General features: G+C 54.8%; 1 protein-coding gene across 2 annotated transcripts in view; it reads right to left on the reverse strand.

Annotated features, from left to right (window-relative positions):
* PLXNA2 (plexin A2) overlaps window positions 1-24,429 on the reverse strand; it is a 136,953-nt gene that overhangs the window by 72,850 nt on the left and 39,674 nt on the right. For both annotated transcript variants that reach the window (XR_009115531.1, XM_058039985.1), the window contains exon 4: window positions 16,787-16,921. Coding sequence is in view for 1 of the 2 variants with exons in the window: in XM_058039985.1 (XP_057895968.1) it covers window positions 16,787-16,921 (135 nt within the window). In the remaining variant the exon portion in view is untranslated. The remainder of the gene's footprint in view (window positions 1-16,786; window positions 16,922-24,429) is intronic.

The raw sequence follows: 24,429 nt of genomic DNA on the forward strand, positions 1-24,429 counted from the left end.
GCTCACGGATTCACTTCAGTTGTTAAAAAGGATTGTGGCAGGCTAAGATAAAACAGAAGAGTTTAAGATGACAAACAGACTCCTAAATGGGACTAGAGTCTTAATGAAAACAGTAATGAATGAATGAGGCGAGCAAATATTCCCCATTAATATTAGACAGATAGATTAGATCCCTGGGCGCTGCATTTAAAACCGACATGAAATTACTTCAATTACTCTGCATTGATAAATAACAAGGCCGTATTTACTGTTAAAACACATTTCCTCCACCCTCCCCCATGCTTGCTTTGGCTTCTTCTGCTTCTCAGGAGGGAGAGGAGATCAGTGAGGGGGTGGAAATGCAGCGGGCTGGGGGCTTCCCTCCTGCCCACGGGTGTGACGGCGCTCACAGAGTTCTTGGATGAGGGCAGAGACAGGATCTGACTCCGTGGTTCAGGAGGCTGATTTATTATTTTATCATATATATTGCATTAAAACTATACTAAAAGAATAGATGAAAGGATTTCATAGAAGGCTAGCTAAGAATAGAATAGGAAGGAATTATAACAAAAGTTTATGGCTCGGACAGAGAGTCTGAGCCAGCTGACTGTGTTTGGCCATTAATTACAAACAACCACATGAGGCCAATCCCAGATGCACCTGTTGCATCCCACAGCAGCAGATAACCATTGTTTACATTTTGTTCCTGAGGCCTCCCAGCTTCTCAGGAGGAACAATCCCAAGGAAAGGATTTTCCATAAGAGATGTGTGTGACACACGGGAGAGCCGGGCTGCCCTGCACCCAGCCAGGGTGTCCCAGGGCAGCTGCCCCAGGATCAGCCCCTCAGGCTCAATCAGCACCATCAGCTCTGCCATTCCAGCCCTGGCAAGAGGCAGAGCAATCACTGACAGCCACTTCAAACCTGGTGCTCACAGCATCCTCCCCTCTCAGAAATTCACTCTGCTTCCCCTTGCTGGTGGGTACAGCTGCTCAGCATCCTCCTTTCCACGCTGGGAAAGTGAGATTAACCTGATCAGAGGCCTCTTCTGATGAAGAGATCATAGATGGATAATTCCTGGGTGTTTGCTGGCATTTACATGCTAATGATGAAAGGCACTCTGGTAAAGGTAATGTCAACACGAGTCCCTTGTCCTTGCATCTCAGCCTCCAGCCCAGCCATCTGTTCTCAGGGTTCAGAAAAGCTCTGGAGAACAGGTTGCTGCTAGAAAAGCTGCAAAAGCTCCTTCCCAGCTCTGCTGCCTCAGCCTGTGGAGCTCCATGCCAGTCCTGGATGCCGGGGGATGCTCAGAGCTGTGGATAAGCAGAGCACTACAGCACACCCGGGCTGTGCTGGCAAACCACTGATGTCTTGCTGCTAGAGGATCTTAAATACCTGCAAAACTCAGCCTTATCATATGTCAGTAAACAAGAAAGACATAAAATATCTCATTTTAGGGGTACAGGAGCAGCAAAGCATCCAGAGGTCATGAGTCCCTGCTGCAGATCCAACATCCCAAATTTCCTGAGGGAGAGGAGGGGAATGAATAACTCGTGCTTCCCCCGAGCTGGGATGCAATCCCCTGGGATAAATTCACTCCCCAAAAGGCAACACAAGCCAGGCCTGGTGCTTTCCCAGCTGAAACCAGGGGTAAAACAGCCAAGTGGAGAGGGAGGAATGCTCAGAGCTCTTCCCACAGCTCAAGGGACGGATGACCTTTCCAATACTCTACCTGTATAAATCTTACTTAATGAAATAATAAAAAAAAAAATACGATGAAGGTTAAACCGTTCCCTGCAGCAGATTTACACTGAACACAAGGCCTGCTCAGGGTTTACACAACAGCCCTTTAACATTCCTTTCCTAACGACTGGGGTGACTCCTGAGCAGCCCCAACCACAGGATGGGTGATCCCAGCCAAGGGCAGCGTGCCAAGGAAACGGCTCCAGCCCGGGCTGTGCTAAACACACAATTAGGGTTTGGCTGGGTCACGAGCCACAACACGGCGGTTTTCCCCACCAAACCCTCCCCACAGCCCTTGGGACATGACTTCATTTTGCGGTGCCACCACAAGCGAGCTCTTCAAACAGCCCGGAGCAAACGCGGCTGCCCGCGGCTTGGGAGCGCCCCTGGGAAAGTGGGAGCACCAAGGCAGGGTCTCCCGTTGTGGGAAACGAGAGCTGGGACGGGGTTTGGAGCCATAGAAGGGTCGGGTGAAGGGTTTGGCTTTGATCTTTACCTGCTTTTCCTTGGGCTGCTGCTCTGCTGCACGGGAGATGGGGAATCAAAGAGCAGCTCTGGGGCTGTGGCAGTGCTCTGACTGAGTCAGGGCTGATACAAGCTCAGAGTCCCCAGAATTGCTGCATTGATGCTCCCAGGGCTGATACAAGCTCAGAACCTCCACACAGACCCCAGAATTGCTGCATTAATGCTCCCAGGGCTGATACAAGCTCAGACCACAGAATTAATGCTGCATTAATGCTCCCAGGGCTGATACAAGCTCAGACCCCAGAATTAATGCTGCATTAATGATCTCAGGGCTGCCACATCAAGGCACTTGTCCCTGGCAGCCACCTCAGCTCCTGCTGCAAGCAGCTGCTTTGACATCAGCCTCTCAGTGCCCGGATCCAGCACTCAGAACGGTGGCATTTTGGGCAAATAATGCCATGAAACTATTTCTGCTCCACCGGAGCCTGAGGAGCTTCTGCATGTATTTCCATAAATATCCCTGGCGTCAGTGCAGCAGCAGACCCAACAGACTGCCAGGGGGATCCTGCAGCCTGTGCTGAGCCTACCTACAGAGCAGCTCCAGGAAAAGCTCTGGGCTTGCAAGGGACTGGGGAGGACAGAATTAACCAGCTTCTGTGGGGAGGCTGGGAACAAGGGGAATCATTGCTCCAGGGTGGGGCACTGAGCAGGGATCAGCTCGTTAATGACAACGTGGGAATGCCAAAAACCAGGAGAAGAGCTGGTGGATCCATGACCTGCTGTCTTCTGCCTCTGGCAGGAGCAGGGCACAGGGACCTACAAGGATGGCTCTTTGTGCCATGTGAAACCATGAAACCTCCAGTTCTGGGCTGAACTTCATCCCTGGCACGGTGTCTGTCAGCTGCAAGCTCCCAGCAGGGTGGATGCCCTGGCAGGGGCCCTGCCCTGCCTCAGCTGCCTCCATCCTGCTGGGAGCCAGCGCTGCAGCAGCTGCTCCGAGCGCATTTCCCTGCAGGGTGGCTGGCAAGGGACGGGGTTAATGGTCCCACTCCACGTGTGACCTCTGTTCCCCCTCTGCAGAGCTGCTAATTACCCAGCTGAAGGGAGAGGGGCAGCCCTGGGGCTCTGCCAGCCCTGGCATCGATCTCTGCACCCCGGGAGAGACCCCGGGGAAGGCAGCTCCTCCCATCCCACCCAGCTAATCAGGGCCAAAGCACCACGAAAACCCGAGCAGCAGCAGCAGGTCCCCTCCTCAAAATGAGAGCAGCCTGTGGGGGATGAATAAAGAGCGCTGCTAATGAAAAGGTGCCTGCCATGGCTCGGTCCTGACAATTGGCAGATGAATCTCGGCGGTTTGTGTGCTCCCCCTCTTTATTCTCTGCTCATAAAACTGGCAGGAGCAGGGGTAGCACGGAGCTGCTGGCGGCAGCTGTGCTCAGGATGAAAAATGAGCAGCACATGCACGGAGGCAGCTGGAGCACAGCGAGGGACCCCGGGGTCCCTGGGGTTATTTCCCTCTCTCCAGAGGGGCCCTGAGCTTAACCCTTGCTCTCCTGGGTTGGAGCAAAGCAGCCAAAGCCACAGGCCTGGGTCACCCTGGCAGTCCCCAGTGCAGGGTGTGTGTCCTGGCGTGCCTGCAGTGCCAGGGGAGCTGCAGCCCTGCTGGAACAGTCACCGTGTTCTCACACAGAACATCACCCAAGCTCATGGGCAAGGCAGGGCACTGCAGTGGGGCACAGCACGGGTGGCAGTGCCCTGTCCATCCCCACAGCCTGTAGGATGAAGCTCCCTGCCTGGCACTTTCGGAGGGCACACAGGCAAGGTGTTCCCCAAATCTCTGGCGGCTCTCTGTGTCCAGCCCAGTGTCCCAAAGCCACCCATCCCCTGGCACCTCACCTCGGAGCTGCCTTTGCCTTGTGCCTGGCAGGAGCAGGAATGTCCTGCTGTCCCTGCAGAGCCCCCTCAGTGCCACCCCTGGCACACAGGGGGTGTGGAGGTCACGTTTTGTTTGCCCTCCTTGCTGAGGAGCCAGCCCAGGCCATGTCCTGCCACCCACCATGTCCGAGTGGCCGTGGGCACAGCGTGGGCACGGGGTGGGCACAGCCCCACATCTGCCCGCTCCCTGCAGCCTCCCAGGCCGTGCTGTGCCTCAATGCCGCCTTTGTTCCCGGCTCTGGCACGTCCCAGGGTGTCAGTGACACTGAAAAGCTTTGACTGGCCCTTTCTGTTTGTTTTCTTGGCACACGCGGGCACCTCTCCAAAGGCCCAGCCCCGCTGTGCCCGCACCTCGCGTGTGCCTGGCAGGGTTACTGAGCTGCAGCTCTGCCCAAATGATGCCATCCAGCCCCTCTGGCTCCTGCAGTGCCCATTCCCTCTGCATTTCCAGCACAGCATCCCACACCCCAGAGTGGGTGACCAGTGCTGGGCACTGCCCAGGCTCCCCGAGGCTGCCAGAGCTCCAGGAGTGTTTGGAAATGCCCCCAGGGATGCCCAGGGTGGGATTTTGGGGTGGATGATCCTTGTGGGTCCCTTCCATAGCCCAGGATTCCATAAATCCAGGCTGGCAGAGCTGCAGGGTCCATCCCTCAGAGCCCACATCCATGGGATGCTGCCTTGCCCAGTGAGCTCTGTGGCAATGCCAGGCACATTCAGCACAGACCCTGCTCCAACCTTCTCCACAGCCACAAAGGCCTGCTGCACACAGGGCAGGAACACAGACAACCCTCAATTCTCCATTTCTGAACCATTCAGGGCTCTTCAAACTGTTCAAACACTGCACAAACCTGGGAGGAACATCCCTGGCACGGCAGGTTTGTGTAATTTTACAGCGCCTTGAAAATCCAAAGCATTTCAGTGCCCTAAGTAGCTTTAAAGGTCACAGAGTGCTATCACTGCTGCTTGCACAGCCTGGCCAGGCCCTGCCTGGTGTTTGCTCCAGGAACACCCCGCAGTCTCCACGGCTTTTTAGCAGGATTGCTCTCCAACTCCATCACGCTGTCCTTGCCAGTCAATTTTCTGCTACTCCATCACTTTCCCATTTGTATATCATTACACACGGCTGTCAGAAATAATTTAGGAACCTGACGGGCAGCGTGAGGAACGAGCTGTCCTAAGCATATCCCAAACTCCTGAGTGCTGCAGGAAAAGGAGCTCTAAGCCCTTTTCCCCACAGAAGGAGCCTGGCGTGGCTGGGTGTAGGATATGGGTCTGTTCCCACACATGGACACGTCAGTGAGACCAAGGAAACATCTCAGGAGAGATCCCCAAAGATCCCCTGGTGCTGCAGGGTGAGCCAGGCTGGCTCTGCCCATCCACACCCGGCCACAAAGCTGCTGCTGCTGTAATGCTTTAACTCATTTTCATACATTTATGCTGAGACTAAATTTGTCCCTGCATATTTTCCTCCCCAGCCTAGTAATCAGTAGTGGAAATAATTTGCTGTTGTCTGCTCTGATGTTGCCATCTCTTGCACACATCCAAGTGACAAAGACATCAGGCCCTCAAAGTCCGATTGAAGAATAATTGGAAATCCAAAGTGGCACTAAATGTTATTTTCTAAATAAAATGCATTAAATTACAGAACATGAGGCTGTCAAGCACTAAAAAAGATTAGTTAGAGGCGGAAAAGAAATATTGTTCAACCCTTCAGAGACTTCATTACATGCAGAGGATACCCCTGTGTTCTTTGGGACAGACAGGGGGAAAGGGAATGCAAAGCTATGGAAATATTTCCAGCAGCCTGTGCTGTCCCAGATGGGCCTGGCTGCCTCTGCACTGCTGGATTTGCATCTCAGTTGTTGGATAAATATATAGAGAGATAGATATGTGGATAAATATGGGTGAGAAAGGCAAGATGGGTGAGGGGAAAACAGATAAATCAAGAAAAAGCAGAGAGCAGAGCAATCCCTGCCCCAGTGCCTGCAGGGAGGAGAAGGCCCAGCACAAGGACAGGAGGGATCGTGGATCTCTGCAGGGATGGGGAGGGCAGCCAGCCCTGGGTATCCAAATCACCCCAAATCTGCAGAAAAGGGACAAATCCAGGCACAGATCCAGCAGCTGAGCCCCAGGGCTGTGTGTCTGCCTTGGCTGGGTGTTAATAAACCCAAATATTGCGGCAGCTGCGCTCAGAACCTCAGCAAAGCCCAGCCTGGCCGTGGAGCGCAGAGACAATCGTATTTCACCCGGCAGGAGCTGCTAAATTCACACTTAGAGCCATAAAGGCACAGCCAAACAAACATGACCCCAGTGGGACCCGTGGCTGGGGCAGGCACATCTCAGCTACACAAACAGCAGAGCTGAGGTGCATTTATCCCAAATCCCTCCTCTCTACAGCCTTCCCCAACAGCTCTGGCCCCTGGCATTAATACCCAGAGCCCAGCAGGCTGCAGGGGAGGCAGAATTATTTACATGGCTGCTTCCCCTTCCTGCACAAGGATTAAAGGCCAGGTGAGGCTTTTTTTGTGGTGGTTTTTATTTTGGTTTTTGCCTTTTTTTAAAAAATAAGAGCAGATAATTATCATCTGCCATTATGGAGGTGCTGGTGCACCAAGTGCTGCTCCCCTGTGCTGGGGGAGAGGGCAGAGCAGCCCACACACAACTGGAGATGGATTTATTCCAGCTGAGGGCTGGGGAGCCAAATCCCTCTCTCCCAGGGTTTCATTAGCTGGGAATGGCTTTCTAACGAGATTTACACAGCCCAGCCTGGAGCCTGCCCGTCCTGCCCTGCACCCAAAGACAATAACCACGGGCAGCTCAGGGGAGCCTCCAGTGCTGTGACACTGCTGCCGTCGGGGCGACCTCACAAACCCACAGAAACCCCACAGAAACACCACCCAAAACCACACAGAAGCCCCACACAAAACCCCACAGAAACCCCACACAAAACCCCACAGAAACCCCACACGCAATATCCCCCACGCAAAATCCCTTACACAAACCCCACACAAACCCACATAAACCTCACACAAACCCACAAAAAAGCCACACAAGACCCACAGAAATCCCACACAAACCACATAAACCCCACACAAAACCACATAAATCCACACAGAACCCCCACAAAAACACCACACATAACCCCCCCACAAAACCACATAAACTCCACACAAATCCACACAGAACCCCCCCACAAAAACCCCACAGAAACCCACATATACCCCACACAAAACCCCCACAAACCCTGCACAAAACCCCACATTCTGGTGCTATGGCTCCAGAATCCCGCTCGTGGATTAAAACACCCCTAAAATAACCAAAACTCAGCGTTTGGACACTGCTCTGAGGCACAGGGTGGGGTTTTGGGGTGTGCTGAGCAGGGCCAGGGCTCAGTGATCCCTGTGGGTGCCTCCTAGCCCGGGAAATTATGTGATTCTCTCATAGCCTTATTCCCTTTAAGGGCTCAGGTCCTTTTTGGGTGGGATCTGCTGCTCTGGGTGGCTGCATCCCCCAAACAAAGCCTAAACCCAATCCCACCCCTCTAGCGCTGCCTCTTAGGGAGATTTTTCCTACAAATCCAACATTTCCTCCAGCATCCTGCTTGGACGAGGTGCCAGGGACGAGCTGGAGCCCAGGCCACCAGCCTGGACCACGCAAGTGCCTAAAATGGAAAAAGCCAGCTTGTTTTTGAGTGCCTGGAGCCTGCCCCCTCCTCTCTGCAGGCACGGGAATGCTGTTTCTGGCACGGCTTCTCCAAATAAAAGTGTGGTCAGCTCTTTTTTGGATGGATTTTTGAGCGAATTGTTTTTGTGGGCAGCGCTGTCGGCTCCAAGGCCCAGCCGCACAGGGAGGGGTTATTGTTAAACCCTTGGCCTTCCCCTGCTTCCTTCCCGAAGAAAATGAAAATAAAAATACTGAGATGCAGTTCTTAGCGAGGTGTTAATAGCACCCAAGGCACTGGCAGTTGTGAGTCACTTAAATGGATGGGGAAAATCTCTTAAATGGATGGGGAAAAGCCCAAAACAAGGGCAGGAGGCAAAGGAGAAGTCCCTGATCCCAGTGCTGAGTGCTGGGATCACTCCAACAGACTGGGGAAAATTGATCCCCTCAGCTCCAACCAGGCAGGCAGCAACCCCTGACCAAATCCTGCCCTCAGTCTCCAGGGATTTTGGCCAGTTTGGTTTTGATGTGGCTCTGGAGGCCATGGCAGGGTCATGAAGGGTGTCACTAACAAAGCAAAAGGCAGCACCCAGCCTCTGAGAGCCTTAGAATCAGCGAATCCTGGAATGGTTTGGCTTTGGAAGGACTTCAAAGCTCATCTCATTCCACCTCCAGCAGCCCCATCTTCTCCAGCCACCTCAGCAGCCGAGGGCCCCTCAGTGCCTGGGGCCCTTTTTGTGGCCCTTCCTCCCCAAACCTCCCTATTTCTCCACTGCTGGGATGGAATTCCTGGAGGCTCTTTCAATTAAATTGTTTGAAAGCATCTCTGGAGCCCTGCCAAGCCAAGCCAGGGTGGGCTCTGCAGGTCCTGCAGCCCCCTGTGCTGCCCTGCCCAGCAGTTTGAAAGGGAACACCAACACTGGTGCACTGGGATCAGCTTTTCATGGGCATTTACCCATTCTAAAAGCTCGCTCCAAGGAGTGCACAGGAATAGCTGCAGGTGGGAAGGTGATGCCTGGATTTATGGGTCTTTATAAACAACCTGGCACTGCAAACCACACCCAGGGCTTCTCTTCCCTCCTTCTGCTCGTTGGAGCATCAGCCTGGACAGGAGAGAGGAATGGCTGTGGGCCTGAGGGTCTGGGGGCTTTCCCAGATTTCCTGTCTCACTTAGGACAGGTCACACAGCATCTCTACACTTCAACCCTGGTCTAAAAACTGATATTGCTGCTCCATCTCCCAGATCTGGGAGTGGAGAGACAAACCTTGACAGCCTGGTGGGGGCTGCTGCAGAGAAACCGGTGGAAAAGGCAGAGGGAAAATGAAGAGGGAAAACAACAATCCCCCTGTGTGAGCAGCACGTTCCAGGCTTGATTACAATAAAAATAATTTCTTTAACACCCACACAGAAAGCTCCAGGCCAGGATTGCTGCTCCCCCTGTCTGTCTGGCCCCCAGCACTCTTGGCAGGGCCCTGGGCAGGGCTGGGGCAGGGGGAGCAGGCAGTGTTTAGTCTGCCAGGCACATTCCTGCTCGCTGCTCAAATAAATACAGGGTTATTGATGGGGCTCCCTCCCCTCCCCAGCATCAGGCAGAAATGCCACAGTTATCAAATGGCTCCTTGGAACAGCACAGGGATGGGGCTGGAGGGACCTTGGGGACGGAGGGACACCCAAGGCCAGAGGGGTTCTCGTTTACAAAGTCAGGATCTGCCCCAAGGCTGGTGCTCAGGATTTCCATTTGGGTGCTGAATGTGCTCTCCAGGATCATCCCTGAGAAATCCATGCGCCTCCCTCCAGAAAATATCAACACTTCTTGCCACAGCAAAGTTATAATGGGAAATATTTTTCCAGAGGAGGAGGAGGAGGGAGAGCAAGAGCAAACCTCACAAAAATTTGGTTTTTTCCTGCTTTACAACCAGCCTTAACTTTTATATTTAGTCCCAGCTTGCAAGGCCATTCCAGCCACTTTCCCTGGGGCACATCCATCATTTTCAACCTCTCTGGAGACTGCAGGAGCTTGAGTCAAGTTCCACCTCATCTGGGGGAATTTTTCAGAATCTTCAGGGGAAAAGGAGAAGAAGGCAAAGGCTTTAAGAGTCAGGTTGGATTTGAACTCTTTTAAATCCTTCTGCCCCTTTGAGGCTCAGACTGAGTCCACGCAGGAGCTGGAAGCCTGGAGAGGGCAATGCTGGGGGGGCTCTCAGCTGCTCCCCCAGCCCACACTGCCACCAGCAAAGTGCCACATTGTCCCAGGCTTCTGAGGAGACCAGGCAAAGCCTGATCCAAGGGAAATGCTGCAGGACAGAGCCTGAACTTAGCAGAGTCAGAACCAAGAATGGTTTGGGTTGGAAAGGATCTCAAACCCCCTCCAGTGCCACCCCTGCCATGGGGTCACCTTCCAGTGCCACCATGCCACCTCCCACTGTCCCAAACCCTGTCCAGCCTGGCTGGGACACTGCCAGGGATGAGGGGAGCACTGCCAGGGGTGAGGGGGATGGAGAGATCCAGCAGGAGCAGCTCCTGCCCTGAGTGCACACACCCCACCACAATAAAGGATCCTCCACGCCGCAGCCCTTTTTCCATTTCACCCTTCGCTGGATCATTTTATGCATCTATTCCCACTGCTAATTTGAACTAATTAAAGTATAAAATAGAATAATTTGTGCAATTTCAGAGCTCCCCTCAGCATATTGTGAGTTATGTTCCCTTTCTGTTGGTGCCTGATGTGAGCAATTCCCGGCCTCGCTGGCTCAGTACCCACAAACTCCTCTCCACAAACTATTCCAGGAGCAGGGGATGGGGGACAAGGGGAACTTTAAAGGGGGAAAAGAATCCAAATCTGGTTTTAAATCTCATCACTGAGCACTGAGTGTGGTATTTCAGATCTCTCCTTCAAGGCCTTTTCTCCTCTGGAAACACAGCTCTCTCCTTTTAGTGCTGGTAAGGAGGACCTGGGTCTGTCTGTCTGTCCATCCAGACAGGAAATCCTGCAGCATTCCAAACCCAGCCTTGGAAACCAGCATCACCCACGGAGCTGGACTGGGAGGTGTCCCTGTCCGCTTCCAGCGGAGCTTTAAGGTCCTTTCCAACCCAAAAAATCCTGGGAGTCCATGGGCTCAGCTTCCCTCAGCATGGAGCAGGGATGGTGGCACCAAATCTGGAGGGACATCAGAGCTCCTTTGCAGACCCTGCAGCCCTGGGGAGCTGAGGCTCTGTGCCCGTAAGGGAAATTCTAGAAATACCTCAGGACTGTGGTGGCTGGAATGGAAATGGAACAATGGCTCTGTGGAAGGGGAGGAATTGGAAAGGGAAGCAAATTCCGAAGCAAACACGTGGGAACCCTGTGGCTGTGACTGGCAGGGGAAGAAACAGCCCTAATACAAAGAAAAAACCAAAGCAAAACAAACAAACTGCAGGCAAAGGCAGGCAGCACTTGAAAGGAACAACCACACGGGCAATGTCTGAGACATAACTCATGCAGGAAAAACAAATCCACTGACCCCCGCTCACAGCAACGCCTCCCGCAGCCCTTCTTCCAGCAAAGCTCATTCTCCAAGGATTCCTCACCTCACAGGAGCTGTCTGCGCTTGTTTTGGGTCTGGACAGACATCCCTGGGGCTGGGGGAGCTCTGGGCCAGGTGAGCCCCAGCAGGGCTGACAAATGTGCTGGCAGCAGGAGCCCAGCAGGGCCCCACCTGCCCGGGCTGGCTTTTTGGGCAATCATGGTAATTAACACATCCTCCCTGGCAGCCAGGTATTGTTAATGAGAGCAGACAAGCTTTTAGCGGGATTTCTTAATTATTCCTAGTTGAGGCCGGGAAATTTGGGAGGATGGAGGAGGAGCTGTGCACACACAACCCTTCCTCTCCAGGGGCTCCTGTGCCCATCCAGCTCCTCTCTGTCCCAGCCCGTGGGCAGGTGGAGGGACTCTCAGGGGAGAAGGGATTTTGGGCACCTCTGGTGGGATCCAGCTGAGCCCTTCTCCCTGTGCTCCAAGTTTGCTGAGATTATGTCCAGCTAAATGGCTGTTCAACTAGCAGATAATGTAGTTAAAAATTTAATCAGTTCATTTTTTTTTTCCCTCCTGATGACTGCAGACCCTTTTATCCACGCCTCGTGCATTTTTTATCATGTTTTCTCAGTTCTCCTCAGGACACCATCGGTATTTACAGCCCTGCTCAGGCTCCAGGACTGATGGGCTCCCCTGTTTTTCTCAGCCCTCACTCCAATCCAATCTCTCCTAAATCATCTGGGCAGCTCCTGTCTGCCTCCCCCTCCCTCAGCATCCAGAAAATTCATCCCAAAGCAAAGCAGTTTGCACAGGACTGAAGCCTCTGGGGGTTACAGGGCAGAGGAATGCACAACAAATTATCCCTGGAGAGCTGCAGCTCCTGGCACAGGGGCACTTGCAAAGCAAATATTTCACTGCTCCCAGAGCAGGCTAAAAGACAATTTCTTTACCTAAAGACACAGTGATGGATGTGGAGAGGGAAGGGGAGTTCAGTCGGTGGAAAAGCAACAGGTTGGGAATAAAGGAGGAGGAGATGTGGCTGCCCCATCCCTGCAGAGTTCAAAGCCAGTTTGGACAGGGCTGGGAGCAACCTGGGGCGGGATGAGATGAGATCTGAACCCTCCCAACCCAAACCGTTCTGTGGTTCTGTGGTTCCATCAAAGAACACAAACCTGTGCCCTCCAAAGCCGCAGAGAGTGCATCATCCAGCACTGCCTGGAGCAGCAGGGGCTCCCTCAGGGCTCTGCTGTGTTTGTTGGTGTTCACAGGGTGGTTCAGGGCTCTCATATCTGCCTGGGGAGTGCTGAGGCTCCCAGAGGAGGAGGCTGCTCTGTTCCACCCCTCAGAGCAGGGAAATCCTCCCCTGTGCCCGAATCAGCTGGGCTGGGAGCAGCTCCCGAGCCCATGGAGGCTGCAGGGATCGTGGAGGATGGCTCTGCAAAGTGAATTCTGCACCTACAGCACCCTGGGCGCTGCCTGCTGAGGAAGGTGCTGCTCTTCCCCCAGCACCTCACCTGGGGGTTCACCTGAGGAGCACCAGAGCTGAGGCATCATGAGCTGGGAAATAGGGAATGGAAAATTCACCGTTGTTTTTGGGCAGGGAGGAGGCAGTGAGGGCAGAGGGAGAGCCTGCTCAGCACCAGCTCCTCTGCCCCTGCAGCTCCCACCTGTGCCAGGAGCCCTGATGCCCAGGCTGGGGTGGAGAGGGCCCTCCTGGCATGTTTTCCTCACCCCTAACACAGGAACTTCCTCCCAGCCACCATTTCCATCCCGCTGATTTAAATTCCACGTCTGCAGCCCTTGATTAGGTGCTGAAATCTTTTGGAGCCAGCAATCCCTGCCCTGGGTTTGATTGAGCTCCTCTCACTCCTGCCTTAAAAATAACCAAATTCCTTCTTCTGTCAGAGCTGTGAAAATCTTTGGCCCTGTTTTTGCTGATGCTTACACAATGCCCACGGCCCTGCCTGGGGGAGCAGAGGGGGTTCCTGCAGCCCTGGGGCCGTCAGAGCACCCTCATCCCACAGGATTGACGGGGCTGGAGCTTGCACACGCTGAGGAAACCCAACTGACAGCCAGACAATTGATGCTGCTGGGCTGAGGTACAGAGCCACTTCTGCCCAGCACGAGCAGCACCTGTGGGAGCCTCAGCCCTTCCCTCTGCAAGAGATTTTCTGCACGTGCAGGGGTTGTTGGTGAGGGCTCTGTGACAGACTCTGTGACAAAATGGGGATTTTTAAATCAGGGGGCGTTGGTGGCCCCACAATTGTCAAACATTGCCATTAACTCCTCACCTGCTGTTTGATCAGCCCCAGGGGCACCTCATGTCTCATCAGTGAAGCGGAAACTAATTCCATGTCAATGCCTTTTGTTTGTTTGTTTGTTTGTTTGTTTGGGTTTTTTTGCCTGGTAGAAACCATTAATTGAAATTGTCTGTGAAAAATTAAGCAGCTCATCCTGGGCAGTGGCTGAGAAGAGCCATGGTCCCCTCACTGTGGCTGTGATGGTTCCCTCACCACAGAACCGATGGTGAATAAAAATTGGGATTTTGGGGTGATTAGCTCTGCCAGTGCCTGCCAGAGCCAGTGCTATTCCCACCCTGGAACCTCACAAAGCTCCTGCAATGCCACCCATCTCCATCATCTCCACCATCCCCATCATCTCCATCATCCCCATGATCCCCATCATCCCCATCATCCCCATCATCTCCATCATCCCCATCATCCCCATCATCTCCACCATCTCCATCATCCCCATCATCTCCATCTCCATCTCCATCATCTCCACCATCCCTATCATCTCCATCATCTCCATCATCCTCATCATCTCCATCATCCCCATCATCTCCATCATCTCCATCCCCATCCAGCTCTCCCCAGCCTTGCCCAGCCTGTGTGCAGAAATGGGCTTTGTTTGCTCCACCAACACTGAGCAATGAATTCCTGCTTTAAGTAGTGTCAGAGCCACTTCTCCTTTCCCCTGTGAGTGTTTGAAAGCAGGTGCTGTGAGAAGGGAACCTGAAAGAGCTCCTAATAACCACCCTTAAACCGAGTGGTTCAAGAGCCCCCGAGTGCCTGGAAGCAAAGTTTCTTTATTCCTCTCTCCCCCGGATCGGGCTGTGCAACTGTTGCTTCTGTGCTTTGTGGGAGTGAAATCAAATGTCAAATATTCTGCTTTGGAAGGAGTTGGCAGCGAGACATGAAAGGCTCTGGGAGAGCTTGAAAAAAAGAGGGAGGAAAAAACTGGAGCGAAGCACAGACAGGGCTGGGACAGGAGCCAGGGGATGGGGAAGGGCTGTGCCTGCAGCCACAGCTCCAGAGCTGAGCAGGGAGAGGCTCTTTTCCCTGCAGTTCTGCACTGAGCTGGTCCTGCCTGCTGCCTGCACAGAAGGGAGCTGGGCTCCGTGCCGAGGAGCTCCCTCCATCCTTTGTGGGAAGCATCTCCACAGCCCCATCCTCACAACCCCATCCCCACAGTCCCATCCTCACAGCCCCATCCCCACTGCCCCACAGCTCCATTTCTACAGCCCCATCCCCACAGCTCCATCCCCACAGTCCCACAGCTCCATCCATCCCCACAGCCCCATCCTCACAACCCCATCCCCACAACTCCATCCCCACAACTCCATTTCTACAGCTCCATCCTCACAGTCCCATCTCCACAGCCCCACAGTCGCACAGCTCCATCTCCACAGCCCCAGGCCTGGGAGCTGCCCCCAGACCCCATCTCAGGGCTGTCCCAGGGCTGTCCCCATGTCCAGAGGGGCTCAGGAGGTGCCAGCAGCTGTTGGGGAGCACCTTCCCCAGGTAAATTGCACAACCCCCAGCACCTTCCCCAGATAAATTCCATAACCCTCAAAACCTTCCCCACATAAATTCCACAAACCCTCAACACCTTCCCCAGGTGAATTCACAACGCCCAAAACCTTCCTCAGGTGAATTCACAAACCCCAGCACTTTCCCCATGTAAATTCCACACACCCCAGCACCTTCCCCAGGTGAATCCACAACCCCCAGCACCTTCCCCAGGTGAATCCACAACCCCAGCCATTCCCCAGGTGAATCCACAACCCCAGCCATTCTCCAGGGCTGTGTGTGGACACAGCCCTGGCCTGGTTCTGTCTCAGATATCAAACCCCAGCTCTGGGCAATCCTCCCCCCACGGTAACTGCAGCACAGCCCTGCCAGGAGCAGCTGCTCTCTGTGGCATTCTGCTGCGGCAAATCTCGGTTTGTTCTCCATTTCCAGCCCTCAGAGGCCGTTTTTTGCTGTGTGTTCTCAGTCCTTCTGAGGGCTCCTCTCACCATTTACAGCCTCAGCCCTCCGGGGCTGCTGGACCTCCCTCCTCCTCTCGGTTCTGACCCCTTTTCAATCATCAGCCTCCTTTATAGAGAACCAGGGAACAATATCTCCTTGGCTGCTCTTTGCTGACCTATCACACTGCAGGATGGGGGCACTGGGGTCACCACGGGAGCTGACAGATCCATATGCATGGGCTGCTGCATTTTGGGACCCAGAGCACGCATTGCTGCAAGGGCAACAGGCAAATCCTGTGGCAAAGCCTGCAAGGAATGAGAGGCAGCAGCCCCCAGCTCCTGGAGCCTCCCCAAGGCAGAGCCGTGGCTGGAAATGGAATTAATGTTCCAGGAATATTCTATTATTTGCTAATTCTCTTCACATCTTTTTGTTTCACAATTAAGCAAATTAGCGCTTTGATGAATATTAAGACGCTCTTGCCTCATAAAAGATGAGTTAGAGGCATTCCCCCTGGACTTTGCTCCTAATGAAAACACTTCCTCAACTGTTTGAGATCCACACCGGGTCCTTTCCTCCCTGCTGGGAGCACGGGCAGCACGTGGCTCCTGCACAGTGACCAAGCATTAACATTTGAATAAAATAATTCAATTGCAAAGTTTGCACCGATCTCATTATCCAGCCTGAGCTGGATGGGATCTGAAACTTGTGGCTGCTCATGCAAGCGTCTGTCCATGAGAGTTTCCAACAAGCACAAAATGCCTTCCTCAGCCTCAGGGGTTCACTCACTTGAGGCTTTCAGTGGGGAGAAGACTTTGCCCTCTCCTCAAACATTTCTGCCCTGTTTCCAAATAACTTTATAACCAAGGAACCCCTGTGGTTCATGACCGAGGCAGGAACAGCTCAGAGCCCCAAACCAGCCCAGTTCCCATCCCTTCCAGCCAGGAACAAGCAGGGTCAGCTCTGCCCCAGCTCAGAGCCCCAAACCAGCTCAGTTCCCATCCCTTCCAGCCAGGAACAAGCAGGTTCAGCTCTCCCCCAAACCAGCCCAGTTCCCATCCCTTCCAGCCAGGAACAAGCAGGTTCAGCTCTCCCCCAAGCACTGATGCCAATCTCTGCTCAGGGGCACAAAGCCCCGAGCTGCTCCTGGCCCTCCAAGCCCTTATCCCCACGCAGCACCCCGGGGCTGATCTCCAGAGCGCAGCGCTGAGGGGAGGAGCGGGGATGGGCAGCAGGCACTCACCTGGCGCTCTGACATGACGTACAGGTACTTGTGGTCCATGGAGAAGGCCATGTCCCGCAGCACCGGGCTGCCGTCCTTGAACACCGGCACCACCTCGTACTGGATCCCGCCCTGGGGCGGCCCATCCGCCCGGATCTGCGGGGCAAAACACACGCACAGGTCAGGGGCACTCACAGCTGACAAATCCTGCCTTTGTTTTGGGGTGAGGGAGGAGGGCAGCAAGGTAGGGAAAGGAATGAATCCAAAAATCTCAGCTCCGGACTGCAGACAGAGCAGGGTGGGAGCAGGAGCTGAAATGAAGGTTCTGTCTGCACTGCAGCCAGTGTGATTTCTTCACTCCAGGAGAAATAATGAGAGAGTTTTGTGGTTGCAAGGCGAGCACAGAGACCTCCAGTGAGCCATGATTGACCATCCAGGGGGAAGGAAAACTGTAAACTTTTAAGATTCTCTCTAAAATAAACCTGAAAGGAGACCACAAAACTCTACAGCCAACAGCAAAGCCAAGCTGCCGCAGAGGTATATTTTAATTCTCCAGACACCTATAGAATGACACTTGGATAATCTCCACCGAATCCTCCTGGAGCATCATCCCTGCTTAAAACCCGGAGATGCTGCTGCCACTTTCCTGCCTGGAGGGTTCAGCGAGGCAAGGCCAGCTCAGCCCAGCCCAAGCATCCCTCCATCCCTCCCAAACACCGCCCTGCTCCCGCAGGAAAACCTGCCCGGGCTGTGACAAGCCCCATCCCTGCCAGCAGCCGCTGCTGCGGAGGAAACGCCGCCTTCCCTTGCCCGAGTTAATAATTGATGGCCTCGGGGGCTGAGCGCGGGGAGGGCAGCGGGAGAAACAAACTCTTGGCATTGCCTTTGCCACCAGGATCTGCGCGTTTGGGGAGCCGCGGGATGGGAACGGGGCTGGGGGAGCCATGGGCGGGCAGCGACAGCGGGGATGGGCCGGGGACCGGGGATGAGCCGGGGATGTTCCAAGGATGTACCGGGAATTGCCGGGGATGAGCCGGGAATGTACCGGGGATGAGCCGGGAATGTTCCAAGGATGTACCGGGAATTGCCGGGGATGAGCCGGGAGTGTGTCGGGAATGTGCCAGGAATTACCGAGAATGCTGGGAATTGCCGGGAATGTCCCAGAAATGAGCCGGGAATTGCTGGGATGTGCCGGGGATGTGCTGGGAATGTTCCGGGATGCGCCAAGGATGTGTCGGGAATTGCCGGGAATGAGCCGGGAATTGCCAGGAATTGCCGGGAATTGCCGGGAATTGTCGGGAATTGCTGGAAATTTCCAGGATGCCCCTGCTGCCCCTCCAGGAGAGGGAACACGGCCCTAGGCAAACCCCTTATCCCAGAGATGCCACCTGCCGCCCCGAAATTCCCTGCTTTGGAGTGTGTTCCCGCATAACGGAGCAAAAGGCAGGAAAACCCCAAGGCCAAACCTACAGAACAGGCAGGACTGGCACAGAAGGGGCTGGCTCTGCTTTCTGTCCCTGGGAGCTAAGACAGCAGGTTGTTAAAAATCTTTGATTTAGCTGAGAAACGAGCCACCCCAGCCGGGAACACCAGGAGAGCAGAGCTGCTCCCCTGCACCCTCTCCGAATAAATCCTCCCCTTGGAAAGGGCCCCGGTGCCTCCTGCCATGCACAGAGATGTTGGATACACACAAACACATTCATTTCCTGCATTTCTCTCTTTTCCCCTTCCCCTCCCGAGCGTTCAGTGCCATAGAGGAACATCAGGTGGGAATGTGAGCGCTCTGTGGAACACCCACAGCCAGGCACAGGAGCCCCTGGCAGGATTGAGCCCTGAATTTTCAGAAAGCAAAATCCCCCAAAAGGCAGAAGGTCAGAGAAAGCAAAATCCCCCAAAAGGCAGAAGGTCAAACCCTGCTTTAATTTCACCTGTGAGAATTCGGATCGTCACAGCCCCAGTGAAATACCGAGAATCAGATCAGAGCCACACCAGTATGAGCCCAGTGCCTTACTGGGTGCTGCCACCTGAGTCACCCGCGCTGCAGCGGGGACAGAGGGACAGAAATCACCCAGAAATAAAGAGCAGGAACGCGGGGCTGCCAGGGCTCCACAGCCAGCACCGTACAAAGGACTGATTAATGGCCAGACAGGAGTGGGAGCCCGGACATGAAGGATCAGCAGCCTTTGTGAAAAACAACTGTTTTCCAGAGTTCCCTCAGGGCACCAGCAGCTCGTTAAATTGAGCTTCTTTCTAGTAATGAGGTCAGACAGGGCTAATAAAGAGAGATACCACTGGACAAGGCTGGTGCAGACCAATTCCAACTGGGAATTGCAGCTCGGGGCTGGAGGCAGCGCTGAGTGCCCCTCCAGCCCGGCTGAGGGCTCGGAGCTGTGCCTGGAGCGGGAGCCTGGCATGGGTTTGGTGCCTGGCATGGGTTTGGTGCCTGGCATGGAGTTTTGGGGCGCAGCACGGGGTGGTGGCACTGCCTGTGCCCTCCTGCCCCCACAATGGCCAGGGAGCAGCCCTGGGGCTCTCGGGGATTCTGTGCCCGGGGCACGGGACAGGGGCACAGCAGAGCCCCTCCCTGGGTGGGTGTCGGAGCCCCGGAGCCCCCAGAGCCCCCTGGCCACAGCCCAGGCCGAGGGCACCCAGTGACACCAGGATGCTCCACTGCATCTCCCGCTCAGGGCTCGGTTTCCACGGCAACAAATGATGATGTCAGAGAGGAGAGCGATGATTCCCGCGGCCGGGGAGGAAGAAAGGGATCATCTCACCCAGCAGGAAGCCTCTTGTTGACGTTTGGGGAGGGAAATCATCCCTCTGCCTCTCGTGTGGGTGCCGTGCCACAGCTCCTGAACTGTCCTGGAGCGCGGGGTGGGACCGGCCCTGCACCTGCGGGCTCATCCCAAATCCAACCCAGGGCTCTTCCCCAAATCGAGGGCTCACCCCCGGTCTAGGGCTCACCCCCAATCCAGGGCTCACCCAAATCCAGGGCTCACCCCCAATGCAGGGCTCACCCCCAGTCCAGGGCTCACCCCCAACCCAGGGCTCACCTCCAATCCAGGGCTCACCCCCAATGCAGGGCTCACCCAAATCCAGGGCTCACCCAAATCCAGGGCTCACCCCCAATGCAGGGCTCACCCCCAATGCAGGGCTCACCCCCAATCCAGGGCTCACCCCCAATCCAGGGCTCACCCAAATCCAGGGCTCATCCCCAATGCAGGGCTCATCTAGCACAGCCCTGGGGGAGAGGGGAGCACAGGGGTGGGAGAGGCACCTCAGGAGCTGGAAACGGGGATCAGAGGGACAGCAGAGCCCAGGAGGACACAGCACAGGCTGTCACACTCAGACAGGGACACGAAGAGCTGCCCGGGCCACATCCAGCCCGTCCCTCCTGCTGGGTGTTTACAAATCTCTGCTGAGAGGTGCCTGATGACATAATCTGCAAATCCAAACTCATCCCAGCTCGCAGGGCGGCCCGGTGGAGGAGCAGGATGTGCTGGGTGCAGGAGCTGCAGCCCTGCAGAGCTCACACTGAGCTCTCTAATACCCCCACAATGCAGCTGCAGGCTAAGCTGGGCTTTATCAGCAGAGATTAGCCAAATACCACATTGTGGCAGCGTGTAGGAGCCACTCACGGATGTAATCTGACATGAAGCTCCAGCACACCTCGTGCACAGAGTTCCCCTCAGGTGCTGTGCCCAGGCACTGGGATAGCTCTGCATTCCCCCCAGCAGGCTCCCATTAGGAGACATCGAATCTCTTTGCAGGAACTTTCCGTGATTAAATTACCTGTCTGTTTGCATTAGGGGTGTTTCCAGCAGGCTGACTCAGGGTGGAATTCCCGGTGCCAGAGAAAACAGCTGAACAAGTCCTGCATGAGGGGCTGATTGCCCAGCCTGGGTCCTGCAGCAGGGCCACCATTGACTCCTCCCCACCTCTGAAAGTGCCTCATGGGTCCCAAAGCACTCTGGTTTCCATGTGGAAACACCAGGGAGGCACTGGAGGGGCTCCTGAGAGGATTCCCAGGCCCAGGAGCAGCAGGCACTGCCTGAACTTGCTGATTTTTGGAATGGCAGTGGAGTGAAATCTGGCCCTGCATGATTCTCCTGGTCCTGCATCCTCAGACCCCCACGGCAACCTCCAGGAGGGGAGAATCCACAACTGAAAGTGCAAATTATTACCCAAAAAGTTTCCAGGCCCCTGCAGGATCCCTCCCCATGTCCCCAGTCCAGCCTTCCCTGCAGGCAGGAGCAGCAGGATGGGACTGGGCTCCATGTGGGAATTCTCCCCTCAGAATTCAAGTGCCACAGGAACCCCATTGGGTGCCTTTCCTTTAAATCACAGATGTGTCCCCGAGAAAGCTAATGACAAACCTCACATGCACATTCCATTCCAATCAGCATATCCAATTAACTTCATTACCTGCAGGCTCCCTCTCTGCCAGGCTCTTTCTCTCCTGCCACATTTTCTTTATGCCTTTCTCCCTGATTGGGAGGGAAGGGCTCTGTCACCGTGGGCATCACCTTTGTCTTGGCCCCACAGCCTCCATGGATGGGTCCCTGCAGGAGCCCGTGGCGCTGTCAGGCTGGGGTAAAGCAGCTCCCGAGAGCAAATCCATCCCCTCCAAGCACACACTGCCCAAGTGAACACTAAATACTCTCACTAATCACTGCTGGGGCTGCCCCTGCAAAGCCCCAGGGAGAAAGGCTGCACAAAGGCTGCACAAAGGCTGCATTTCAGGCATGGTGGGATCATCCCAGCACTGCCCCAGCTCCCCAGGAGAGCCACACAGGTCCCCTCTCACCTGGAGCCCACCTTTCCAATGGATTAAACTGGGAATTTAAAATTGCCCTTGGCTCAGGCAGCTCCTGCCTTGCAGGATCTCTGACTCCCCTGGCTGAGCAGCTGGGGCTGGGTTTGTTCCTTGGCATTCCAGGGGGTGGGAGGGGGGAGCAGGGTGGGCAGGGACCCCCAGCCTCACTGTCTGTGTGGGGGCACCCACAGTGCTGGATCTGCCAGGAGAAGACATCCCACAAACATTTATTCCTCTCCCACGAGGAAAGGGATGAGGAGAAGGATCCCCTGCTGCCTTTCTGCAGGGTTCTGGAGGGGAAAGGAGCCAATTGTTGGGGTGAAGCAGCAGCTCAGACACCCTGACAGGACAAACCCCTATGAGAAATTGCCACTGGAGAGGTTCCTTCCTCCTCCAGGCTCTCCCACCCTCGTGCAGAGCTGCTCTGGATGAGGCGGGGAGGGTGGCACACAGGCACCATGCAGAGCCTAATCAGCAGCCCCATGTCTTTAATTTATTACTGCACGAGAGGCTCGTTCAGAACAAAGCTGCCAGTTCAGGAGATCGTTCCTTGAAAAGACTTTTTATTTGAAAAGCTGTCAGCTCACACCTTGTCACAGCCCTACTTGCAGCAGCACAACTTTAATAACATGCCACCTCATGCAAATGAGCTGCTAATTAATTAAGTAGTATTCTTCCGGGGATGGATTCATTAGATTGAAATTTGGGCTGGCGAGGCTGGATTGCTTTGGATGGTGCTTTAAATCAGCAGCATTGTCTTCTCCTGGAGGCCCAGCTCTCCCTCCCATCCCGAGGGAAGCTCCTTCCCATTCTGTGCCCCCAGGAAGGCTCTGCCCATCCTGCTGCACTGGGTGGGCACAGCCCAGGCTGCCCCTGAGCCCTGTGGGTGCCACAAACCCAGGGCAGGGTCGTTCCCTGCCTTTTCCCACTCTCTGCCCCTTGCCCTGAGCCAGAGCTGGGCTCGGTGTTAGAGGGACCCAAAGGGACACAAGGGGCAGCACAGAAACCCAAAAGTGCCTGGCTGTGCTTGCAGGACACACTCAGGGATGGAGGGAGCTGCGAGAGGCATTTGGGGAGTGAGAAACGGGAGAGCAGGGCTGAGTGCTGAGCCTGAGCCCTGCAAGGGACAGCAAGCACCGGAGCAAGCCCACAGCTGGTGTTGTTCTGGCGTTATTCAGGCCGAGGCAGGCGCCAGGTATCTGCCTGTCACAAACCATTTGCAGCTCCTGCCCAAAGCCCCCAAAATAGCCCTGCATCTGTGTTGTGTGTCCACAGCTCACCTGTGCCCTTCCAGCTGAATAATCCTGCACAGCTCCGTGCCAGGCTCTCTCTCCCCAGGAACATCCTCCTCCAGCTCTGCATTTCACAGCTGAAGGGATTGGTCCTGCTTGCTTTGCTTTGCTGACCTTGAGTGGCCATGTAAAATGGCATCAAAAGCCACTTAGACAAGACTGTCTAATGTGGAGTTTGCTCTAAACGAGCTTCAGTGCGTCGTGATTCTCCCCAAGGAGGGAAAAACTAAATGACTGTCAAAAATTGCCACACAAAAAACCCTGTTTCTCCAAAGCCACGGCTTCCAGCTGATCAGGTGGGAGCCGCAGAGTTCCTCAGGAAATATTATTCTCTTTCCTCTTTGAAAACATCATGTAAGTAATATGTTTGAAATGGCTTCGATTTCCTGCCCAGCACCTCCCGGGGATGCTGGAACACGAGCCAGACTCAGAGCTGCCGAGGGCCAAAGCCCAGAAGGAAATAAGAGAATCCACGTTTTATTGTCTGTGGGGTTTCTAAAGCTGTGGATAAACCCTGCCTGGTGGTTCTGTGCCGCTCTGGGTCAGGCAGGAGCCAGCAGGTGAACAAGGGGGCCGTGCATATTTTTGGTTCCACTTGTGCATGCAGAGGCAGTCATGTGTTACTGATCAGATCTAACCTTGCTGGGGCAGAGGATGTGAGAGAATTACCGAGCTCAGCTCAGCTCAGCTCCCGGGAAATGAGGGAAATGAGGGAGATGAGGGGGATGAGTGTCTCCCAGCCCCCAGGCCCTCCTGCCTGCAGAGCTGCAGCTGCCCATGGGCATTTTCTGGCTGTGAATTGGGGCACAGCCTCACAAAGGACTGGGTCTGGAGGTCGTGTGAGGACAGAGAGCCCCGGGCAGGCTGGCAGTGCCCCAGGGCTGCCTGCAGCTCTCCCCTGGCCCTGCTGCCTGCCTGGGCTCTGGCAAAGCCCCGGCAGGGCCTGGCTCCTTGTTTGGGGCTGTTCAGCATCCCTGGGCACGCAGAAATGTCACCTGCAGGAGGGCACCAGGCAGGGCCATGGGGCTGGCTGGGCCCAGGGACGTTGGCTGGTGCATTCCCTGTCCTGGAAGCACTGAGGAATCCTGAGGGGAGGCTCTAAAATATAAATCCAAATCTCTCCCTGTGTGCTCATTCATGCCCCAGTCTCCATCAGACAGAGGTTTGAGGTAGCTCAGGTTCCTGATGTGCGAGGAAAGCTCCTGCTGCCCCTCTGAGCTGCTTCCCCAGTGCTATTCTGGGGCAGATCAAGGATAAAAATAAAAATAAAAAGCAAAATCTCCTCCATCTCTGCACTGAAACTCCCTAAGCCTTTGGCACATGCCCTTTGCAGCATCTCAGCATCAATCAGCAGATAAGCAGATGAGCTGGCTCTGAATAATCTGGGTGTGCAACAACACATGGAACGATGCTCAGGCCTGGATGCAGTGGGGTTTGCTGGGCTCAGGGCACACGTCTGTCCCTGTCCCTCTGTCCCTGTCCCTGTCCCCCTGTCCCTTCCCAACACCAGCACAGCAGTGGGCCCAGGCTGGCTGCAGGGGTGGCACAGGCACAGC

This window comes from Melospiza georgiana, chromosome 23 (genome assembly GCF_028018845.1).
Source record: "Melospiza georgiana isolate bMelGeo1 chromosome 23, bMelGeo1.pri, whole genome shotgun sequence".
NCBI classification, from domain to species: domain Eukaryota; kingdom Metazoa; phylum Chordata; class Aves; order Passeriformes; family Passerellidae; genus Melospiza; species Melospiza georgiana.